The 25,914-nt window shown below is 40.7% G+C and overlaps 1 protein-coding gene across 7 annotated transcripts in view; it reads right to left on the minus strand.

Moving 5' to 3' along the window:
• Positions 1–25,914, minus strand: part of myo9aa (myosin IXAa) — a 176,910-nt gene that overhangs the window by 139,523 nt on the left and 11,473 nt on the right. For 6 of the 7 annotated variants that reach the window (XM_069902406.1, XM_069902409.1, XM_069902410.1 and 3 more), the window contains exon 2: positions 11,923–12,838. In XM_069902406.1, the coding sequence (XP_069758507.1) occupies positions 11,923–12,765 (843 nt within the window). In that variant the 5' untranslated portion in view covers positions 12,766–12,838. Of the gene's footprint in view, positions 1–11,922; positions 12,839–23,103; positions 23,250–25,914 lie in introns of those variants that run through there. The other variant, XM_069902405.1, reaches the window with a different exon arrangement.

The following is a 25,914-nucleotide window of genomic DNA, read 5'->3' on the forward strand; positions in this document are numbered from 1 at the left end:
AACACAATATTGATTGGTTGTAAGACTAGATTTTGTGTTAGGGGTGCAAATATTTAAAACTACATTCTCAATTTTACCAGTTAAATTCAGAGAAGTGCAAATGTGCTGACCGGGACACTAACACCCCCAAGCGCAAAGTCCTACAAAATAACGTGGACACACTCCCCACTATCAAGAACATCTACAAGAAATGCTGCTGTTGGAGAACAGCAGCGATCATCAAAGATCCACATCACCTAGCCCACGCCCTGTTCTCGCTGCTACCATAGGAAAAAGGTCTCGGTGCCACACGACTCACACCACCAGGTTCAGGAACAGCTGCTCGCCCTCCACCATCAGACTCCTCAACAACAAACTCAATCAAAAACTCTTTTGAGGACTCTCACTTCTACACTTGTATTGATTTTTTCCTCTCTGTACTGTTTGTTTATAGTTCTGTACTTTACACAAGTCCAGTTTTATTTTGCACAACCAATAAATGGAAATTCTGCCTGGCCCACAGGAAAAAGAATCTCAGGATTGTATGTGTTGTCATGTTTGTCCTCTGACTATAAATCTGAAAAATCTGATATACTTTGTAAGATTGATCTTGAAGGTTGAGTAAATAGTTAACAGCAGAATTCTTAGCAGTGTAGAGAAACACAGAAATCGGACTCCAGGTTCATAGAAAATAAACACTATTTTTAATAGTTCAGGTGGAATGAGAGTAAATTAGAAATTTAGTTCGAAGTTCAAATTTCAGATTTATTGTCAGAGTACAATGCCGCTTTAGTTGCCCATTCAGAGCCAGCTCTTCAGCGCTTGACGTCCTGTTTTGCGGAAACTGCCAAAATGTTTGGCCTGGAAGTCAGCCTGAAGAAAACTGAGGTCCTCCATCAGCCAGCTCCCCACCATGACTACCAGTCCCCCACATCTCCATCGGGCACACAAAACTCAAAACGGTCAACCAGTTTACCTATCTCGGCTGCACCATTTCATCAGATGCAAGGATCGACAACGAGATAGACAACAGACTTGCCAAGGCAAATAGCGCCTTTGGAAGACTACACAAAAGAGTCTGGAAAAACAACCAACTGAAAAACCTCACAAAGATGTGCGTATACAGAGCCGTTGTCATACCCACACTCCTGTTCGGCTCCGAATCATGGGTCCTCTACCGGCATCACCTACAGCTCCTAGAACGCTTCCACCAGCGTTGTCTCCGCTCCATCCTCAACATTCATTGGAGCGACTTCATCCCTAACGTCGAAGTACTCGAGATGGCAGAGGCCGACAGCATCGAGTCCACGCTGCTGAAGATCCAGCTGTGCTGGGTGGGTCACGTCTCCAGAATGGAGGACCATCGCCTTCCCAAGATCGTGTTATATGGCGAGCTCTCCACCGGCCACCGTGACAGAGGTGCACCAAAGAAAAGGTACAAGGACTGCCTAAAGAAATCTCTTGGTGCCTGCCCCATTGACCACCGCCAGTGGGCTGATCTCGCCTCAAACCGTGCATCTTGGTGCCTCACAGTTTGGCGGGCAGCAACCTCCTTTGAAGAAGACCGCAGAGCCCACCTCACTGACAAAAGGCAAAAGAGGAAAAACCCAACACCCAACCCCAACCCATCAATTTTCCCCTGCAACCGCTGCAACCGTGTCTGCCTGTCCTGCATCGGACTTGTCAGCCACAAACGAGCCTGCAACTGACGTGGACATTTACCCCCTCCATAAATCTTCGTCCGCGAAGCCAAGCTAAAGAAAGACATATACAACATCACATACAACCCTGAGATTCTTTTTCCTGTGGGTGAGGCAGAATCACTACTTAACAATAGTGCAAAAAATTGTACAAGATAAGAATACAAAAGGGAAATATAAACAAGAAAGAAATGTAAACAAACTGACTTCTTTATCATTACTCTTCAGTGAACAACAGAGTTTGGGAGTTGCCATCTCACAGATGCAACTTTTCACATATCAAATTTTACAGAACCTAGTATCCTGAATACGGTATCAGTATTGCAAATCTGGCATGCTTTGGTCAGAGATCCTGAACTGGAATATAGTGACAAATGATCTCTCTGTCTGCTTCTTTTTTCACACTATGAACCACATTAACCAAAATACACATAAACATTTCCCTCCTGAATATACAGTGTCATTTTCTCCCCTTTTTCCCCCTCCCTCCTTCCCACCCCCCTCCAAACCCACTAAACGTTCAACATATACAATACATTAAACCCATTAAACCATGTCATCACACCATGAAAATAAGCAAGAAAATTGTGTCATTTACTGGGTCACTGGGTTCAGTTCATTTCGTCTTCTTCTCATTCATTCATTTTAGGGGGTGGAGGTCCGAGGCAAGCCCTCTCTGTGGTGTTCCATGTACGGTTCCCAAATTTGCTCAAATAATGTGACTTTATTTTTTAAATTATATGTTATTTTTTCCAATGGAATACATTTATTCATTTCCATGTCCCATTGCTCTACTCTCAGACTCTCTTCTGATTTCCAGTTGACATTATACATTTTTTTGCTACAGCTAAGGCTATCATCATAAATCTTTTTTGTGCTTCATCCAATTTGAGGCCCAATTCTTTACTTCTTATATTACTTAGAAGAAAGATCTCTGGATTTTTTGGTATGTTATCTCGATGTCTGCTTGAGGATCATTTGGTAAATGGAAATACAAGATGGATAAACAAAAAAACAAAAAATTGTTAAATTTCCTTCATTTCTTAAGATTTGGCTACAAGTTCTACATTTCCATTTGACAAAACGTGTACACAAATACTGCAGATGCTTGAATCTGGATCAAAGAAATATCTGCTGGAAAAAGATATTTGGGAGAACGAGAATGGTCAACATTTTAGTTCAGAACCAGTTATTAAGGCAAAGTGCAAAGGGAAGATTGCCAAAGGAATGAGAACAGGGTGGGAAGGGTTGGACAGGAGCCAGTAAGAGGGTTAGTAAATGATGGAAGGGTGAAGGATGACATTCAGATGGGGAGGCAGTTGACTGGGAAGTGCCAGACGTAAAGGAGAGGGAGAAGTAAAATTTTTTTAAAGCAGTCAGGTGTAGGAAGATGAGACAGGCAGGGTAATGGGGAGGAAAGACAACCAGAGCTGGAATCTGTTTTTAACAGAAGCTGCTTTCGGGTGCATCCTCCGCCAAGAATGTGCCTGCAGAAGCAGATGCAGAGTTTTGGAATCATCATTCAGGTGGCAGCCCTGAAAGCGCTGCACTATCCACCTGAAAAGGACAGCTGCACGGGAGCCGCCTCGGAGCGCACTCTGGCTCCTGTCCACTGTAGCTGTACTCCCACCCACTGACGTGGCGTCATTTGAAGCGCGACAAAGGAGAAGCAGAAGGAACACAGGATTATGGCGGACCCAGAGCAGGCAAAAGAAATACTAATGATGGTTTCAGTCTTTCTCAGTGTTCAGAACGAGATACCCTGCCTGCACACTGTGTTTCCAAATTCACGCCAAGCGTCTCAGGCTGACGACGTCACTGCGACATCATCAGTCCACCCCTTAGCAGCCGCTTTCAGGCAGTTGCATTCAGGTGCCATGGGGGACTTCAGTGCTCTGGCGATTATCCCTCCCGGAGGAGAGTGAGAAAGTGCCCCTTGGAGACGCCTCCTGCTCTTTCAGGTGTGTACCTCAAGAGCTGCACAGGGTAGAATATGCGGCTTTACTTTGGGGCATTCTGGCCACCTGAAAGAGCCTAGAGACAGACAAGTGCAGAACAAAGGTTCAGATCTGGAGTTTGGGGTGCTGATGGTTTCAACTGGACTCTGTGTGGCTGCAGGAGCACTGGAGGCAAACCCACCAACACTCTGTGACACTCAGGGGACTCTCACTTTCTTTCTCTGACTGAGAGAGGCGCTTCAGGCAATTTATGCCAATGGCAAATCGGTCTATTTTACAGCTGACAAAACAATTTTTGCGCAATATTGCACTATCTTTATTACATGACAAAACAGGAATCTTGAAAATAAACCAAGTGATCAAGAAAGTGAAAAGAAATCAGAGAACTACGTACCTAACACTGAATACCAATTAATTATTTTTTAGAGTATTCAGGGACTTAAATCTTGCAAATAAACAAAACCAATCAAAAGTAATGGTAATTACTCAAGTTAATATTGTGAAACATGAAGAACACTGGCTTTCCACCCACATGCCCCACCAACATGAACTCTGCTTGCAATACGTTGACCTTCAGTACTTCCCAGCTCATCAAACATCCTCCAAGCAGGCACTTCAATTCTCTGATAACCAAATCAATCAGTAACAGACTGATAGCAAATCAGATTTCTCAAATAACTATTCCCAATGCATAACACTTCAACTGTTTTTATAAACCCAAACAGTTTGACATTAACTGCCATGTTGAAAATTAATGACCTTAGATTTTCAGCCAAAAGCACTTCAAAAATTTAACTATCAAGTTGATATTTAATCATCTTGGATTGTCAGCCACTTTAAACAAGAAATTAATCTAAATTTTCCATGCACCAGAAGGGGGACAAATTATTTTCTGATTTCTTACTGAAGACTTTCAAAATATCAAGTTATTGAAATCTGTGACAAAGAGAGAACAATTTAACAACATTTTAGTTTAGAAACAATGGGTCCAGAAATCTTTTTAAAAACAAAACATTAATTCTACATAGCATAGCTTTTCACACTTGATCACTCCTAACTGGGACAATGAATGCTTTCAGCCATCCTTGGGGTTAGAACTGTTCTATCTTCATGACACAGAGTAACGATGGATTTGCCTTAAATCCTGGTCAATGTATTATGATCTTGTATTTGAATAAAATTAATCATGCCTAATTATAACATAATTAAGCTTTATGTACAGCACAGTACAAGTTCTTCAGCCCCTGTTGTTGTTCGGCCAACCGAAATAAGCCTTTATATTGGAAATTTGGTTAGGAGAAAAAGGGAGGTGTACAAGAGGTATAAAGAGCAGGGAGCTGAGAGTTTGAAGGAGGACAACAAGGAGTGTAGAAGGAATCTTAAGAAAGAAATTAGAAAGGCCAAAAAAAAGGCACGAAGAGGCTTTGGCAGACAGAGTAAAAATAAATCCAAAGGGTTTCTATAGATACATTAAAAGGAAAAGATTAGTGAGGGATAAAATTGGACCCCTTGTAGATAGTGAGGGTAGGCTGAGTGAGAAGTCAGAGGAAATGGGGGAAATTTTGAATGATTTCTTTGCCTCGGTATTGAACCAGTTGAGGTAAAGAAAAATAGTGGGGAGGTAATGAAGCATATAAGGATAACCGAGGAGGTAGTGATGACTGTGTTGAAAAAGATAAAGGTGGATAAATCTCCAGGACCGGACAAAGTATTCCCAAGGACACGCAGGGAGACTTTTGGACAGATAGTTGGGCCATTAACAGAGATATTTAGGATGTTACTGGTCACTGGGGTAGTGCCAAAGGATTGGAGGGTGGCCCATGTGGTTCCGCTGTTTAAGAAAGGGTCCAAATGTAAACCTGGAAATTATAGGCCCGTGAGTCTGACGTCTGTGGTGGGTAAGTTGATGGAAAGTGTTCTGAGGGATGGTATTTACAAATATTTGGAGGTACAGGGATTGATAGGGAGAAATCAGCATGGTTTTGTCAGGGGTAGATCATGCTTGACAAACCTGATTGAGTTTTTCGAGGGGGTTACAAAAAAGGTTGATGAAGGGAAAGCTGTGGATGTTGTCTATTTAGACTTTAGTCAAACTTTTGACAAAGTTCCCCACAGGAGGTTAGGAAAAAAGGTGGAGGCATTAGGTATAAATAAGGAGGTAGTGAAATGGATTCAGCAATGGTTGGATGGGAGGTGTCAGAGAGTAGTGGTAGAAAATTGTTTGTCCAATTGGAGACCGGTGACTAGTGGAGTTCCTCGGGGATCGGTCTTGGGTCCACTATTATTTGTTATATATATTAACGATCTGGAAGTAGGGGTGGAGAATTGGATAAGCAAGTTTGCGGATGATACAAAGATTGGTGGTGGTGTGGACAGTGAGGAAGATTACCGTAGATTAAAAGGTGATTTAGGAAGGCTTGAGGTATGGGCTGAGAAATGGCTCATGGAATTTAATACAGATAAGTGTGAGGTGTTACATTTTGGAAAGGCAAATCTAAATAGGTCACATGCATTAAATGATAGGCTATTGAGATGTGCAGAGCAACAAAGGGATTTAGGAGTTATGGTAAATAGTACCCTCAAGGCTGATACTCAGGTAGATGGTGTGGTGAAGAAGGCATTTGGAATGTTGGCCTTCATAAATCGGAGTATTGAATTCAAGAGTAGGGAGGTTATGATGAAATTGTACAAGGCATTGGTGAGGCCAAATTTAGAGTACTGTGTACAGTTTTGGTCACCAAATTATAGGAAAGATATAAACAAAATAGAGAGAGTGCAGAGAAGGTTCACAAGAATGTTGACAGGATTTCAAGGTTTGAGTTACAGGGAAAGGTTGTGCAGACTTGGGCTTTTTTCTCTGGAGCGTAGAAGATTGAGGGGGGACTTGATAGAGGTGTTTAAGATTTTAAAAGGGACAGACAGAGTCAATGTGGATAGGCTTTTTCAATTAAGAGTGGGGGAGATTCAAACTAGAGGGCATGGTTTAAGATTGAAGGGGGAAAATTATAAGGGGAACATGAGGGGAAATTGCTTTACGCAAAGGGTGGTGGGGATGTGGAATGAGCTTCCGGGAGACGTAGTGGAAGCGGGAACATTGGTTACATTTAAGGGTAGACTGGATAGTTACATGGAGAGGAGAGGACTGGAGGGGTATGGACCGGGTGCTGGTCAGTGGGACTAGGAGGGTGGGGATTTGCTATGGCATGGACTAGTAGGGCCGAACTGGCTTGTTCTGTGCTGTAAGTGGTTATATGGTTATAAAGGGAAAGTTGTAGCGCTATAGCGTACCATTTATAAATACCATGGGAAAAAGCGATGGCGGACCTGCCCTCCCAGAATTCCATGAGGCAGAGAAAGGGCTGTATGCACGGCAGCATGCATGGCATTCTGAAATTCAGGTTCGCCATTGCCTTTTCCCCCCACGTTCTTTATAAATTGTGAGGAACAACACCACAAACGTTCCCACGCTGTTTAAAAATTGTCCGCTATTGCTATTTATTTCCTCTCTCTTCCTCTGCGCTTTTCCCACGGAAAAGTTTATACCTTCATTTTAATCTTTTCTTCCTTCACCTTCCTGCACTTAGGCCGGGGATTGTACGAGAGGTCAAGGCCGTCAATCCCCAGCGTGAGATGACATCATCTGACGCCAGCATTGACCTGATTTTGCTTTCACACCAGGCACTTTAAAGGCTGATTGACTGTTAATTCCTGAGATCACTTGCAAGTGTAAAAGTTGCTAAAGAACACAAGAATTTTTTGGGATTGTACTCAAAATCAAACATGAAAGTCAGAAGTAAAAATGAGGGAGCATTAGTAACAAGTAGATCACAAGAACAAAGTTAACACAGGTTGAAAAAGATTTGACATATTTGAATCAAGATTTTTCGTTTGGGCATCATGATCCTGTGCTGTTCTTATTTTTTTTAAATCACCAGCTATCACTACAAAGACCCTCATCCAGCGTTAGCGCTTGTAGAGCGCGGCGGACGTATGATCCTGTGCTGTTCGAAGCTTAGGTCAATCCATCCTTTTCACACAGCTGGAAAACATTTGTGACACTTTTTCAAAATTATCAACAAATTGAAATTTTTTTGCCATCCAGTGTGATGATGAATGAAAAAAACTTAATCTGGCAGCTCCATCTTCAAATCAGAATCAATTCCTGAGGGTTTGGTTTTGGAACAGATATTAAAAATATTCACCTTGTTAACTTCTTCCATTCACCACACAATTCTGGATACATGTCCACAATCACCACCACCTTCTAAGTTAGACAAAGATTCAAGGAGAATCCTCTCCATTACCTCTAACCCTATCTTGTGTGCTTTTGTTCGACCCCACGATATAACATGCAAATTCTCCAGCTCCATTAATCTTGGCTCAATTATGCTTGCATTTTACAACTGTCCTGCCCCTTCTCCTACCCTTTGGCTCAGGTCCAAACAGTTACTGACGATTGTGTAATATTCTATCCCATTTGCTGCTCCTCATCTTTACACAAGAGTGGTGAGAGTTTGGAACAGGCTGCTTGATTGAGTCCATCGACTGGGAATGTTGCCATTGGAGAGCAGCGGCAATCGTCAAGGATCCACACCATCCAGCACAAGCTCTGTTCTCGCTGTTGCCATCAGGAAAGAGGTTCGCACCACCAGGTTCAGGAACAGCTGCGACCACTCCACCATCATAGACTCATTTAAGGACTCTTACTTGTGCACTTTATTGATTTTTCTTGTGGTCTCTCTGTATTGCAGTTTATTTACATTCATTATCTGTTTACTGTTCCTTATTTGCTAATGTGTTTACACTGTGTACAATTTTTTGCACTACCAATTAGTGGTCATTCTGCTGTGCCTGCAGGATAATGGAATCTCAGGGTTGTATGTGAATGTCATGTATGTATTCTGACATGAATGTAGTTTGAGGCAAGAACTACTGCAACATTTAAGAAAAATTTGGACAGACACATGGATAAAGCGTCCAGTTCTGGTCTCCAATTTTGAGGAAGGACATACTAGCTATAGAGGGTGTGCAGCGCAGATTTACAAGGTTAGTTCCAGGGATGGCGGAGTTGACATATGCTGAAAGGCTAGAAAAACTGGACTTGTATCCGATGGAGTTTAGAAGGATGAGGGGGGACATGATTGAGGTATACAAAATTATCAGGGGGGGATAGACAGGGTGAAGTCGGATTACTTGTTCCCAATGATGGGGGAGACGAGGACTCGAGGGCATAGTTTAAGAATACAGGGTAGGCCCTTTAGGACGGAGATGAGAAAACATTTTTTTACCCAGAGAAGTGTGAATCTGTGGAATGCTCTGCCACAGAGGGTGGTTGAGGCAGATTCGCTGATTATGTTCAAAAGAGAGTTAGATAAGACTATTGTAGGCAAAGGAGTTAAGGGTTATGGGGATAAGGCTGCAAAGGGGTACTGATAGTAGTGATCAGCCATGATCTGTAAAATGGCGGTGCTGGCTCGACAGGCCGAAGGACCTACTCCAGCTCCTATTGTCTATTGTCTAAAGTAGGTTTGGATAGACATGGGCCAATCAGATGGGATATTTTGGTTGGCATGGGCAGATTTGGCTGAAGGCCCCGTTTGACTCTATAATGATGCAGTCCAAACGTGTTCAAAGCAAGATTTACAAGACCATCTAACCTCTCCACTCAGTTCTGTGGCAGGGTCCAAACCCACCAGCAGTTTTTTTTTGCTCCAGTAAAATTACTGCTTTGGGTTAATTTTTTGAAAGATCAATACAAATTATATTCCACACACACAAAATTATCATTATTCAAAGGTCTTAATGGGTCTGCAAAATCAACATCTCCTGGCTTTAAGATTTTAAACTGGCCTGCAAACGGTTTCAAAGGCCACTTTAGAAAACCGAGAAACGAGGAGATCCGAGAGCCGATACTCCATTCCTTACAATTTATTTGCTGGTGACCAAGTTTCTGGGAGGGGTGAGATTAGTATGGGTTTTTTCTTTTTTTTACGAGTTGGTCTATTTAGATAATCACAATGTGTTAGAATAGGAGGTGAAATTCATGGATAATTGATACGTGACTCATTCTGTATTGCATTATATAAAAGTAATATAATCTAAACTTAACATTTCTATCAAATTAATAAAATTATTTTTAAAAGAAAACCGAGAAACGACAAGCAGCACCCAATTGCACAAAGAGAATAATCCATGAGACAGTCGACACAAAAAGTGTTTTTTTAGTAAGTCTAGTAGACATACTTCAATAACTTGTTTGAGAATTTAATTTCCATTCCTCTCTGATATGGTACTTTGTTGTGTCTTGTTTCCCCATTGAATTCACTTCACCTCATACCCAAATTGCCAGCATTGTAGCATATTGCACGGTCCTGGAGAGATCAGTGAAAAGGCCATCAGCCCTTCAAGTATCGCAAACAGATTGCTCAAGACAATTAGTTTTGAAATTTAGAGCATTCCAGCTTCAAAGCATATTGGCAGTCATCTAAAACATTTACACTTCAGGGAAAGCAAAGTCAGAATCAATTTATTTCTCATTTATCAAAGGAGAACGATGTTCACAAAATTTTCTGCCTATACAATAATTATTCCTGGAATCTTAATTACATTGCTTGGGTTTTTGTGTCCAAATTTAACTCGAGGAGCATGATTTTTATAAATGACCTAGGTGAAGAGGAGGAAGGAAGCATCAGTAAGTTTGCGGATGATATGAAAGTTGCCATAGGTTACAAAAAGATAGAGACAGGATGCAGAGTTGGGTAGAAAAGTGGCAGATGGAGTTCAATCATCAGGTGGACAGCCAGCACCTTTTTCTCCAGGACAGGAAGAACAAACATCAGAGGACATGTGTACCAAGTGAAGGGGAGACATCAGGGGGAAGTGTTTTGGTTTTTTTTAAAACATTGGCATACAGCATGGTAACAGGCCATTTCAGCCCACAAGTCCGTGCCCCCCAATTTACACCCTGGTACTTTTTGAGCGGTGGGAGGAAACCAGAGTGCCCAGAGAAAACTTCTTCCGGAGAGTACAGAGAGCACGGGATTCGAAACCCGGTCTGGTCCCAATCACTGGTACTGAAAAGGCGATGTGGTAACCATTATGCCAAACGTGTTTTTTTTTACATATAAATACATAAAGTTGTGGACATCTTGCCAGGGATGGTGGTGTGGTGTTGGAGGTTGAAATATTAGGGGCATTTAAGATTCTTAGGCACACAGATAAAAGAAAAATAGAGTGCTATGAGGTAGGAACGGGTTTACTTTTTTTGGAAGGAATGCGTGGGTCAGTACAACATCAAAGGCTGAAGGGCCTGCGCTGTGCTGCAGTGATCTATGTTAGTGGAATAAATTGCAGGCCATCAGTTGTATCAGAATCAGAAATGTAATCTGCATTAAGGATACCTTTAAATTAATTATGGAGAGAAAGAGATTGAGGGATGTGGCAATTAAGAAATAAATTCCCTTTGGTCCATTCTGCACTTAAAATGCCAACATTCTTCCAGTTGAAATAACAATAACATTCACTTCAAAATAACTTCATTGATATTGAACAAAATGCAGTTTATTGCAAAAGTCAGTTTCTTCCCATTCCTTAATATTCCTAGATCCTGAATCACTATTTTTTGGCACTACTTAACCCAATTTATTTAAAATCTTTAAGAGAAAAGGAAGTGAAGAATACTTAATCCCTAATTATACAGAACATTTTACAGCTCTCAAATAAATCAGTGTACTTTATAGACCAGATCCTTGGTTTTCCAATCAAGAAACAGGTGGTGGGAGGGAGGGAGGGAAGGGAGGGAGGAAAAAAGACTGTGTATATTCAAGAGGGAAATGTTTGTGTGTATTTTGATTAATATGGTTCATAGTGTGAAAAAAAATTTTTTAATTTTTTTTTAAAAAGAAACAGGTGGTGGGGTGGAGAAGAGAGAAATCCAAGGTGGGAAAATTCAAAAATATGAATTATTCACTACTTATATGAAGAATGATGAAGGGATGGGGTACAAAAAAGCTCTGATAGTAAGATTAAGGTTGAGGAAGTCTATAAGTCTCAACTCAAGACAACTGATGAGGCATCTTATATAGCTAATATGCTTGCAAGGGCTTGAGCTTCAAATTTTTAGAAATAAAATACAAGATGTAAATGGTACGTCTCACAATTAACATGACGATACTTGCTTCCTGTGCAGAACTGGCTTTAGAATAACAGAAAAGCACACATCTGTTCACTTTTAAGGACGATTTTCTTTCAATTCCCTCAAGAGGAAATCATGTGATGCATCTTACCTCCAGCACAGGTCCTGCTCCAAGAATAATCTGCTCCACTCCGCTGGCAAATCCTTTCTGGCTCAAAGCAGTAAGGTGATGGATGAGAAAGTTTGTACTTTGTGTCTTTCCTGAGCCACTCTCACCCGAGATAACTATGCACTGGTTCTTCTTGCGTTGCAACATAGCATGGTAGGCTACATCTGCAATGGCATAAATGTGGGGCTCCAGTTTACCCAGCTGATGATTATCATACATTTTTACATATTTGGGGTTGTAAATAGGAAGAAATTTGAAAGGATTTATGGCAATTAAAATCGTTCCCACGTAAGTGTAGATTTTCTCTTGTTTAAACCTATTACGCAGGTTGTCCAGAAGTGTGTTTTCATTCAAGTCTGGTAGATTGCACAGATCACTGTAATCTTTTTGTTGGGGTTGAGGTAAAAAACCTCGCTCCATCATCCTCCGTCGCTCCTCGGTCACCCTCAGCCATGACTGGAGATTGCTATAATGAATAGAACCGTCAAGGTTTTTTTCTCGCAGCAGGAAGCGATAATCCTCGCTGCTAAAGTGATTTTCTAGGGCATTGCGTGGCCAAAGCATCATACGTTGCACTGGACAGTCGGTTGGATTGAGTATCCACTCTTCCCCACCAAACTCCTTCACTTCTGCCAGGACGTAACATTTTGTCTTCTCCAGTTGCAATTTGTAAATAAGAATTTCTATAACCTCTGCTGCGCTGGTGCTTTTCCTTGCAGCAACGGGGCAATAAATGGTGCCTTCCGCAATATTCCCTGGATAAATCTGCAACGTCAACTCATTGTTTTCACAGCGTCGCCTTCCACCAACATCATGCACATTCATACTGGATCAGTTGTGCCATCAGCACGGATAACACATCCAGACAGGGGACTGGTCCTTCTTCAGGAGATCAGACCTAAAATACAACCAAAAATCCCATTTATCAGCTGCTCTTTTGAGAAAATAAAATTTTGTCATAACAATCCAATGGCCTGACAACAGAAGATGAATAAATAATGAACACCTTAGCAGCTCCGGATATTTAGAATGTGAAGTAAACAAAATATTTGTGGATCTTTATAGGAACATAGGAAGTAGGAACAGGAGTAGGCCAAAAATGGCCCATTGAGCCTGCTCCGCATTCAATACGATCATGGCTGATCTAATTTATGACCCAACTCCACCTACCTGCCTTCTCTCCATATCCCCCAATTCCTCTATCATGTAAAAATTTATCTAACCGAATTTTAAATATGTTTAATGAAGCAGCCTCAACCACTTCCCTGGATAGAGAATTCCAAACATTCACTACTCACTGGGAAAATCTATTTTTCCTCATCTCTGTCCTAAATCTACTCCCCCAAATCTTGAGACTGTGTCCTCTCGTTTTAGTTTCCCCGGCCAGCTCAAAAAACCTTCCTACATCTATCCTATCCATACCCTTCATAATCCTCAATGTTTCTCTAAGATTTCCTCTCATTCTTCTGAACTCGAGCAAATACAATCCTAGATGATTTAATCTTTCATCATAAATCTTTCATCATCTTTGCACCAGTCTTCAATGTTCAGGTGCCTTTGGTCTGCCCTTCGTGTGAATAGGCATCTCAACAAGTAGCACAATTGGATTTCCAAATTTTGGTTTGAAGTTAGCATACCACAACTATTTATTGGGCTCATCAGAAACCCCAATCCACTGATGCTAATCAACATGCAAGAGAGGTCCACGACAAAAGAGGAATAAAATCCAAGTACACAGAGGTTGAAACTCCCGTCACTTCACTGATTTAAGAAGTGTATTGGTCACAAAGGGAGGGATGGGAAGAGGGGAGAGATGAGGGTGAGGGGAGGGAGTGATGGGGATGACTGGAGGGGAGGGGAGGGGAGGGAGACGGGGGTAAATGGAGATGGGTGGGAGAGGGTGATGGGATGGGGAGGGAATGATGGGCAGAGGGGAGGGAGATGGGAGTGAGGGGAAGGAGTTGGGGGTGAGAGGAGGGAGATGGGTGTGAGGGGAGAGAAGGTGAGAAGAGCGATGAGGAGAGTGAGAGGAGGGAGAAGGGTGAGAGGAGAAGGTGATGGAGGTGAGGGGAGAGAAATGGTGGTGAGGGGAGGGAGACAGGGTGAGGGAAGAGATGAGGAGGGTGAGGGAAGCGTGCGATAGGGTTGAGGGGAGAGGGTGATGGAGGGGAGGGAGATGGGCATGAGGGGAGGGAGATGCAGACTGGCCCACAATATGGCCAAAGTACTTGGCGACCATGCGGACCAGGGGGCAGTGACCTGCCCACTGTAAGTCAGTGAGTTGTGGTGTGAATGCCGGACGATCCCAGGCTAGCGCTCGATGATGTGGGGCCCTGACGGCCTGAGGTATAAACCAGTCTCATTTTCCAAAAAAAAAAGTGTATTGGTTATCATCTCCTCTCAGTCAGATATTCACAAACATTGATATCTTTATCTAAAAAGAATGAGAAAGAAAAAACCCCACAGAAATAATGCCACCACTCATGATTCATCATTTGAACTAACGCAATGCACACAAAATATTCAAGGCCATTTTACAGTGGTCCAGTGCACCATTCCACAAGCACCATTGCTATAACAAGTTTTACAAATGTTTGCTTTCTTTTTATTTGATACAGTTACAATGCAGGTATTTGGAACCTTTCTCCAATTGCTCAAACTAACTGCTAAAACAGCTTAGAGATCCATGGGTGATTATCTTGCAAAATCCCTTGAATTCTGGAACCATCCAAGCAAATTGAAGGACAGGACAATGCTGTGACAGCACCAGTGACCGGGATTCAAATCCTATGCTGTCAGCACGGAGTTTGTCCATTCTCCCTGTGTCTGTCAGGGTGCTTCCCTTTCCTCCCACTCTTCAAAGATTACCAGGGTTGTAGGTCAATTGGGCAGAATGGGCTCATGGGCCAGAAGGGCCTGTTATCGTGCTGTATGTCTAAATTTAATTTAAATCAACTGCAGTATTCAAGAGAGAGAGAAAACCAGACCAGATGGCCTGAAAGTGATTAGGAAAATTACAGAATGGAGTACGGAGAATGTTGTAACTGGGCACAGAAATCCATTGATGAGGAAAAACAATGCTTCAAATGAAATCACATTTTCTGCATTTGGGGAGGTTAATTTCCCCATTATTTCATCGTGAGACAGTAAGGAAACTCAGTGGAAATTGTGCTTGATCACTTTATACCCTCTCCTGCTGATGAATGAGAAGCTCAGTCGTGACAAACAAACGCAATGCTCTTTTCTGTGGTGGCTCTCAGCATTGTCGAGGACCTGGAAGAATTTGGAGAAAGAAAGTCTTCAGCACGGCAGCCAGTCTGTTGTCAGATTCCTCAACCTTAGCTGCATCTCGTGTGCTTAAGCATTTCCAAAAATCACATGGAATAAAGTAAATTGGCCAACACTTATTTTGTGATGGTGGAAATCCAAGAAGCACTTCATGCTGGAAGTAGCTATAAAGGATTCAACCTTTTCATTGCCAAATGTGTTCACAAATCTATTTTCTGTCAGTTGTTTAATTGTCCATGGCCACTCACTCAACTCAAAGGCAGGACTGCAGAGTTTTAAGATATTCTGCAATGATATATTGCCTTGCTGTCTGCAAAACAAGGCTTCTGATCAGTGTGGAAAATGTTACTTTGAAATGTTACTTTATCAAACTGATGCCAATTATTTTCAAAAATGCCTACTGCTTCTTCCATGAAACTTCTTTTTTACTCACGATTTGTCTTCCGGCTTGATTTTTTTAATATAAATTATTCCAGGGATGTAGGCTGAGTCAGTATTTAATTGCTCAACCCTTAATGCCTTGAGAAAGTGGTGGCAAGCTGCCTTCTTCAACCGAAACAAGAAATTCTCCAAACACCATGATTGTAGTTATATACAAATCATGAATCGTTGTCCACTTTATGGTGGACTAAAGGAAATTTCATGTCATAACACATTTTTTTGTTTTATGACATGACAATAAAATAATGTTGAATCATAAAATGCTGGATTAAGTGACGGATTAGGTTATATTTTGTATGGTATATAGATAGCTTTTAAAGGAGATAGATTGTGGGGTTTTTAGTTGGATCACACACAGATACAAACATGTCATTTAAAATGCTAGAGCTCTACTCAAGGCAGACAGTCCAGGCTCCGAGTGCCTTTGCAAAAAACTTTGAAGAACGCCTATAGAGATTTCACAAGTAGGTGTTAATTGGACATGCTGTGATGACATGAAAGAAAGAGGTTAACATCTGGAAAACCCTGATGGGGCAAGTTTCTTTGGCAAGACACTGACATGGCTGATCAGAAGGAATCAGTTTGTGTGCGTGACCAACGAGCAACAAATCTCTCTGAAAACCTGCAAGAACCTTCCGGAGCAGTAACTATTTACCTTTCAGGCACCAAACCCTGGTGAAGATTCATTAATGTTCAATTCTGTGCACAGAATAAGAATTGCCTGATACCAGTGAAATTGAAGGAATGAGAAGTGAAATTGGACTGAATCAATGACCTTTTCTGAACTTATCTACTCATTACATACATGTGCACTTAAGATTAGAAGGGGGTTAAGTTCATAGTAATCAGTTTATGTGTGATCCTATTTTCATGTTTTAAGATAATTAAAAGCAAGTTTTGTTTAAGTAACCATTTGTCTTGGTGAATTTCTATTGCTGCTGGGTTTGGGGGGGTCCTCTGGGCCCATATTACCAACATTTTAACCCCGAGTCCTTCCTCATAGCCAGAGTTTAATTGCTACAATGGAGGGATGGATCTGCTAATGCACAATAAGTATTCGGTTTTGAATACAACTCAACAATTACTGATAACACTGGACAACAAAGGTTTTTCTTCCTGTCCACTTTTGCATTTATTTTCTGAATTTGGCCTGCTGATCACAAAAGTAACTTAAAATTTTTCCTATCTAGTCCCTTTTTTTTTTAAGGGCATAATTTATTTTTGAGATTTTCTGTCATATTTCAAGTCGACCAAGCATTAAAAAACCACGAGTGCAACATATCACTTCTTCCCTGATTATCTCGGTGCCGTCAGTGACAAACAGGGTGAAAGGTTTCACCAGGACATTGGGACCATGGAAAAGAGGCATCAGGGCAACTGGAATCCATCAATGCTATCCAACTATTGTTGGACACTGACACGAGAGGCATCAAACGCGGAGTACAAACGAAAATCAGCGGCAAAACATTTTTAGGCCAGCTGAACTTAGGCTATGTTGCGATTAAACAAGCTAAATTCATTAATTTAATGTTTCTCCAACTTCCCATACAGCAAAACTGAAATTATCTTCGTGTTCAGCTTGAAGTTATCTATCAAAATCCCCCGTTTTTTCAGGAAACAAACCTTTTGAAAAAATGTTACCCAGTGTAATGCTTACCAAGTTCATTAGTTAGCAGTTTTGAACACAAGAGATATTATCGATATGCCACAATGGAGGTTATACACAGCATCAAGCTCTTCTCAGGACTGGGGACTTTTCTCCCTTATTAATGCCAAAAGGGAAACATGCATTTGCAGCAAATATATCAGCAAGGATGAAGTGGTTTTTCCATGTGCCATTTCTCTCATTGTCCTGCAAGGCCAGTACAACAACCTTCTTCAGGATTCAGCCAATTCTCAGCATTGCTTTATCAGCCTTGGGTCATAATCTCTCACCGTAAACTTTGCTTTCAAGCATTTACCAATTAACAGATAATTCAAGGCAGTTGTTTAATTGTCCATGGCCACTCAACTCAAAGGCAGGACTGCAGAGTTTTAAGATATTCTGCAATGATGTATTGCAAAAAAACCCACTAAAATTTGGTTTCAATGATTCCCATGTCAAAAAAACTTCTAAAAGATGCCATTCAATCTGTAGTGAAGGCAAAATAAATAAATCAAATGATTGTGAAATAAATCAAATGATTGTGAAAACTAGACTGCAGTTTGTCTGAGTAACAATCTGTTGGACTTTAAGAAATTAAAAACATCACAATAAACTACAAAATAATATTCCTTTCTAAAACTTTTCAACTTTCTATCAAACTTTAACCTTCTGCAGATAGAGAATATTTTCTTAGGAAACATCCTCAAGAACGTATTTTTTTCTCTCTAAACTGCTCTTTCAAGGAATGCTTAAAACTTGGTTTGAGTGCTTTGCTTATGTGCTCCAAGCACAGATTTAATCAGACATAAAAGTCGGTTTCATCATTTTCTGAATGCAAACACAATTAAGAAGAAATTTCAAAAACTGATGTGAAACTCTGTCTCGTTGATGATCTTGACAGAAATTAACGATTTTCGAAAGATTGTAACTCAGCTGCTGTGAAAAAAAAATTATAACACAAAAGTAGTTACAACACATAGGGGAGATACAAGCCACTCAGAACCTGAATGACATGGTGTAATTTCCTGGGACGAGTACAACTGTACAAAAAACACAGCTGTCTTTCAGTTCATTGACCTGAACCTGAGAGTCGCCTCGCCTGCTGCTCACTTCCAATCATCGGTTCTATTTGGTCAACGGCAAATTCTGCCAAATAACAACGTTAAATCTTCCCCAGGTCCTCTGAAAGCTTTGAGTTAGTAACACCTGCTGTCCAAATAGGTCCTGAGAAAGCAAAAGGTTGAAGTAATCATTCACCAAGATTGTATGCACACCCTTAAAGAATCTAGAGTAGCATCAATGTCAACTGTCCCTCAGAATACAAGGCGAGGCCAAGAGAGAGATTTTTTTTTTTTAAAACAAATTTCCCACTGCTGTCTGAACTTCAGCATTTTTTAAAAGTTTGGAGATTTTGATATTGCTAAGTTTTGATAAGGTTTTTTGTCAATTTCTGTAGCAATTGTAATAAAACAAAAACATATTACATAGATTTCACTTGTCTTTCACAGATTCTGGAATAATTTAAAGTCATTTAATTTTTTTTGAGATTAAAACTTAAATATTCCTTACACATTTACGACACAAAAATCCAGTCATCTACTTCAGCAATACAAAAGGACAGCAGAAATTGTTTCAAGAAGATACTGTACCACAAAACATAAGAAACATGAGGATAGGGCCGCAATTAAAAAAAACCATGCTTACTACCCAGCTTTGTGTAAGGAAAGAAGTTGAAAGCAGCTCACAAATCATCTGCACATCAAAGGACCCACGACTGCAGGTCCAAATGAAAAGTGACAATTATTCACAATCAGTCAGTCTTTACTTAGTGAGACATTAAAATGATTGAAACAAAGACACCAATGTCAACCAGTGTGCGGAGGCAAAGCCAAATTTACGGCAAAACTCACCGCTATCAGTTGACATTGCAACAAACTGATTTACTCAGCAAACAGTATTTATTCAGTAGAGTCTATTTAAGCTACACACAAAACAGAACTGGCTGCATGAAGATGGGCTTCTGTCAAGTGACACGGTGACTTCTCCATCAAACTGCAATCATACTTGATTGATGAGGAAATTATACAATCAATTCCATTTTGGTCAGAAATGGTAAGGTTGTCGTAAACAGTTGGACAGAAACAATCATTCATGCCGGGGGGGCTCAGTAAAGGAGCCCATCAGTATTTTCCACAGTTTAGCATGGTTCAAATCCCAAGGCTGAAGAGGATTCCCATTGGTTATGCCCCGAGTTTGACATTTAGTTTCTATTTTCCCTCTTCAGTACATTCTGCATAAAATATGGATTGCTGGAAGTAGACATGGGAATGAACCAAACCCCCCAAAAAACTGCTCGACTCATCAGTTGAAACTTAACTTTCCGACTTATTTTTTTTTAAATCTGTAATTGTTAATTTAGCAAAAAAAAAACAATTTTTCCTAAAAATAAAGCTCGCTTAATTTTATTTCCTGATGTCTGCTGCAACACTGGTTCTCAGAAATGGACTTTAGTCATCATACTCCAGCTCTTTAAGCACCACCCAATCTGCAACTTTTCAACTTTCACAAGGTCAAGGAACAGAAGCAGGCCACGAGGCCCATCGGGTCTGTTCTGTGACTGTGCACCAAGCTAAACTAAACTCACACCTAGTTCCAATTACCAGCCTTTTCCCCGTATCCCTTGATACCCTTACTAATTAGATCCATTTCCTGTTTAAATGCTCCCAGTAATTTGGCCTCCACTGCTTTGTGCGGCAGTGAGCTCCACAGATCCACGATCCTCTGTCGAGAGAAGTTCTTTCTCCTCGCTGTTTGGATTTGATATCCTCTAATTTTAAGACGATGACCCTTTCTCCTCGACTCACCCATCAAGGGAAACATCTTACCCACATTCACTGTCAAAACCTTTCAATATTCAAAATGTCTCTGAGATTCCCCTCTCACTCTCCTATACTGCAACAAGAACAAGAGCTGCCAAACTGTCCCCATACTCCAGCCCCTGCATTCCAGGAATAATCCTGGTAAATCTCCTTCTCACCCTTTCCAACATCATCAATTTTTTTTCTAAGATAGGGGGCCCAAAACTGTACACAGCACTCCAAATGGGGTCTCATCAGTGCCCCAGAGAGCCTCATCAACACCTCTCTGCTCTTAAACACAATAACTCTCAAAATGAATGCTAGCATAGCATTTGCCTTCCTTCTTCACTGCCAATCCTACCTGTGCATTAACTTTTAGATTATTCTACACAAGTAAGTCCAGGTCTCTCTGCACCTCCGAGGATTGAATTTTCTCCCCATCGATATAGTTCTCTGGCTGTTTATTTCCACTGCAAAGTTTGTCACTCATTGTTTTAATTATTCAAATGCTTTGCATAAATTGACAGTCAAGTCGAGGCCCATCCACTTCTATAAAGCATTGGTGAGACCTCATTTGTAGTACTGTGTTGTTTCGCCGCCTTATTTGAGAAATGACTTGCTGGCGTTGGAGAGGATTCGGAGATTTAATTGAATAATACCAGGAGTGAATGGGTTAGTATACGAGAAACAATTCTCGGCTCTTGTACTGTACTCGTTGGAGTCCGGAAGGATAAGGGGAAACCTCAGAGGCATTTAGAATGCTGAAAGTCCTGGACAGTATTGATGTGGCAAACATATTTCCCATGGTAAGGGATTAGAGAACAAGACAGCACAACTTCAGGATAAAAGAGCATCAATTTAAAAAGAGAAACGTCGAAAAATTTCTTCAGAGGGTCGTGAATAGGTGGAACGTTGCCAGAGGCGGCAGTGGAAGCAAAGTCGTTCGGGTGTTTTTAAGGCAGAAATTGATAGATATTTGATGAGTCAGGGCATCAAGGGTTACAGGGAGAAAGCTGAGGAGTGGGGCTGAGTGGGAGGATGTATCAGCTCATGATTAAATGGCAGACTGGATGGGCCTAATTCTGCTCCTATATCTTGTGATCTCAACAACAAAAGGACCAAACTGAACTGAAGCCACCAACCAAAAACACGTGAATTTAATGTGGAAAAACACAAGAGTAGAAAAGATAGAAAGGTATTGATGCTTAAATGGGAAGCAGAAAAAAATTTCAGGGAGGACAAATGGTCTATTCTGAAATCCATGTTCTTCTGACGCCAACAGAAATATTATGGTCATTAATTTTCTGATTATTGCAAAAAGTGTTGAAAACCAGCAGGATTTTGAAAAATAACAATTGACAAAAATCAAAATGGATCTATATTCTAATCATGTTTGCACTGATCTTTCTTGCACGATACCCTAGTATTGAAAACAAAAATATAGCTGCTTGTCGAAGGAATCTGGAAAATCTCAACCCCAAGATCTCTTTTGCTCCCAAATAGTCTGCACATTTTCATCATCTTTATATTCTTTTACTCTCCCTTGGAAATTATACCCAACACTAGAGTTGAGCCACTTGCAACTTCTCAGCCAAGCATCAACCTAATCTCAGTCTTGCTGCATGCAAGCATTAATCGTTTCCTTTTCTATGCTGCCATTAGAACTGAACACTGAGCAGCAAACATCTCAACTGCTTCACCTACTATGCCAGATTGGTAACTGATGCAGTGGTGGGAGATGGTTGGGAACAGGTCATTAAGTGACTCCTCAGGACATAGCCAGGAGTTGTGATGACCAACCTGTAATTAATAGCAAGCATCTCCCTATTTTGTTCCTTTGTCCAACCTTTTCATTGTTTCACCCCTGAACTTCAATTTTATTGGAGCATTTTGATGTCTCACTCAAATTCTTCAAGTCACAAGCAATTAGAAACAAGAATGTTGGATATAAAATTACAGTCAAATAAAAGCAGTTACGTGATAAAACAAACAGACTGGAAAATTTCTTTGAGACGTAGAATTACAGTTGAAACAATGAATGTATTCCCTTTTAAGAAACAAAAACCACGGGAAATAATCAATTTGTCGCTAACGGAAGTGAAGGATGATTTGCACAATGTGAACCTAAAAATTAGGTCCAGCTGGAAGCCTCACACTTGTTCTTCCATTCACCAAGATCACAACGGATTTTCTTCCTCAAACCCATTGCCACAACCCGTCTTGTGAATCTTTGCTACACTGCCTCTCTGGCAAACATCTGCTGTTTGATAAGGCAATGGTTCTCAACTTTTCCCCCACCCACATACCACCTTAAGTAATCCCTCACTCACCACAGAGAATCTATGCCATAGATGCTCTGTTCTTATATGGGATTATTTAAGGTGGTATGCAAGTAGAAATAAAGGTTGAGAACCAGTGAGATAAGGAGATCAAAACTGAAAACACTCACTGGTGAGTCACACCTCATGGGAAAAAGAGCAATGTACACAAGGACTAGTAGCTTGGAAACCGGCAAACAAGAAATTTAAATATATAGGTAAAAACAGCATTGAAAAAAATCAAGCAATAGTATGTCAAGAAGAGATTAAAGCAAGATGACAAGCACATAGGATGATGAATACAAAGCAAAAAGAACGTGAGAAAAGAGTGCACATACAGTCCTGTGAAACAAAGATGAAGGAAGCAGATAGGAAAAGAAAGCAAAATTCCACAGCAAAGGAAAAAAATAACCAAGTTTCATCTCAATTGTTCCTTGTACATACAAGTTTTCTTTAACATCTGGTATACAAAAATAAGTCGTGTCGCATCCAGCAAAAGTGAAAAATAATTAGTTGAACTGAGAGGAGGAATTCTATTGTTAACAAATGTTGGCACTTGTTTTTCCATACACAACACAATCAGTCAATTGCCAAACGCCCCTCAGAGACAGACCTGTCGGTTCCCCTTGCAATTTCGAAGAATAAACATCAACATCGCGATGGTCAACATAATCCTTTTCACATCAATATTAATTTTCCATCATTGAATAAGTAGGGAATGGTACATCTCCCCAGTTTATAAGTAGTCATTCAAGAAAATATCTGAAACATGGCAAAAAGCAAACAATTCACCAATAGGACAGATTTTCACACAATGTGTACACACACACACACTCACAGACTAGCATTTCCTTTAGTGTCACTTGCATCTGATTTAGTAACTTAACGAGATTAACAACCTTTATCAGAAATCAATGTCCTGAAACCCAATTATACAAACTGTTCTAGGCAGCCGCCTAGTTACAGCACATTGTGTTATTACTGAATCAAAAACACTGCAGCGAGCGAGAGGCAGTATCTGCAAAGCAGAATGACATCAGACAGAAACTCCACTCCCATTGCAGCAGACGGGCTCTCGTTCAGCTTCAAAGTCTTTAACTCATTAAACCGAATCACAAAACCAGAGAAGAACGTGAGAGCACAGAAAACAAACCCTTCTCATCTGTGTTGAATTATTATTCTGCTTGGTTCCACTGATCTGCACCCAGTCCTACCCCTCCCATCCATGTACCTGTCCAAATTTTTCTTAAATGTTAAAACTGAGCCGACATTCCCCTCATCAGCACCTCCTTCCATACTCCCACCATTCTCTGTGTGAAGAAATTCAGCCTATTGTTTGCTCTCCTTTCATCTTTAACCTACGTCCTCTGGTTTGTAGCTCACCTAACCCGAGTGCAAAAAGCCTACCTGCATTTACTCTATCTAGACTCAGAATTCTGTGATTTTGAATCTTGCTTTCAAATTAAAAGCACCTTCTATCCTACATGCAATACAATATCAAAATCAAAGCCGACTATTCATTTGGAGTACCAGGTATCAACAGAAACTGTTACAAAGCATTATTTAAATGATCACAGTCGATTGTCCCTCCAGAAGAGCCAAATTTGGTGAATGAGCAAGAAATCCAACTCAATGAATCTCAATCTTCATCCCCCGAAGGAGATTCCAGGAATAACTTCATAATGCGACAAAATGGATGAGATGGAAAGTAAAATATCATAACCCCAAACACACCTTTGCCAAGTCAGAAGCAGAGCACAGAAACATTCCCTTCCATCAGAGCATGAAATAGACAGGATGACAAGTAGACCAGATAAAATCAAATCGAATGCAACTACTTCCCTCCTCCAAGCCAGTGAAGGTTAACATCTTGCTCTTGCAGGTCAAGAAAAACACCTCAAGTCAAAGGAGTGTGACAGAGTATTTAGAGGTGGTTTGAGAGGAATTGTTAGAGCAGCTTGCACACAAACATTTTAAAAACACAGAATATTTACAGGACTTCTGCAGAATGCAGGAGGCAAACACTTGCCTGGGAGAGCACGTGATCTTTGCAAGCAGAGGAGAAGAGTTTTGCTCTCAGAGAGGGAGGCCGTGAAACAGAGAGGAGAGAGACAGAAATCTATTCCAAAAGGACAAGCTGGCAAACTTTGGAAGGCTGCCTGGTCAAAGGAGAAGACTGGCGGCGTAAAAGGTGACCTGAAAGAAAGAGGATCATCTTTCGTTTCGGATCGCAAGTTTCGTCAGCAAGACTGATTGAGGAGGAATCAGTTGCGGATGTCCTGGAAAAGGAATCTCTCTCTGAAAACCAGCAAGAACCCTCCTGAATGGTAACCATTTGCCTGTTAAGCACCAAAGCCTGGTGAACTTTGTTCATGCTAACTTCTGTGCACAGTCCAAGAATTGCCTGCAACCAGTGAGATTGGACTGTGATCCAAAGAACTTTTCTAATCTGAAATACACATAACACACACCTGCACTTAGTATTAGAGGGGGGATTACGTGGGTTAGTTAGGTAGGTTAAGTAATATTAAAGTTTAATTCTGTTTTCTTGTTCAGATATAATTAAAAACAACTTTTGTTTAATGTGGTGGTGTGTATCCATTGCTGGTGGTTTTGGGGGTGTCCTCTGGACTCCGTAACAGGGGAAGGCAAAAAAAGTGGGAATGGAAACATTAAAAACGATGCCAACACAAGATGGAAATCTCACTTCTCTCAAGGTGACTTTGGTAGTTTTCCTACAAATTCAGAGCTGGGTGATTAACCATAATTGTTTTCCATTCATCACAACCTGCACAAAAACAACCCCTGGATTGTCACCGATTTAAATTTTAATAACTTTGCATAGTGAATGTCCAGCAAGTTATCGTAGTACCTTGAAATTACTTCCTTAATATTTAGCTACTTCAATATTTAACCCACAACTCGAGTTGATTTCACTAAGAATTAAGCTCTGCACATTCTAAAATGTTTAAATTAAAGCCTGCCCCACCAATTTCAAAAGAATAAAAACACAACACTGCCGTTTGCACCATTTACAGAATATCTTTGCTTGCCTCTAATCAAATACCATTACTTGATACCATTTAAAAAACCCTTACCAAAGACACCACTTTAATGACCTTTGTAAATTCCTAACTTCCTTGTTTCTGCTCATTATATGCAAAATCTTGACTCACATCTGCCAAAAACAAAAATCACTTTTCATCATCAATACAAATAACACCAGGTTATCTATGCACGCTGCATTATACCGTGCCATGGGAATAACCAGAGAGTATTCAAAGAACAAGAATTCCTTTGAAAAATTTTGGTTTTTTTGTTTGGCCTTTAAAATTTAAGCAAGAACATTCTATTGAAAGGACTCCTGTAGATACCTACCTTACATGGAACTGATTGAAACTTTCGTATCCCCACTTTCAACATA

The sequence above is a fragment of the Narcine bancroftii genome, chromosome 11 (assembly GCF_036971445.1).
Source record: "Narcine bancroftii isolate sNarBan1 chromosome 11, sNarBan1.hap1, whole genome shotgun sequence".
Taxonomy (NCBI): domain Eukaryota; kingdom Metazoa; phylum Chordata; class Chondrichthyes; order Torpediniformes; family Narcinidae; genus Narcine; species Narcine bancroftii.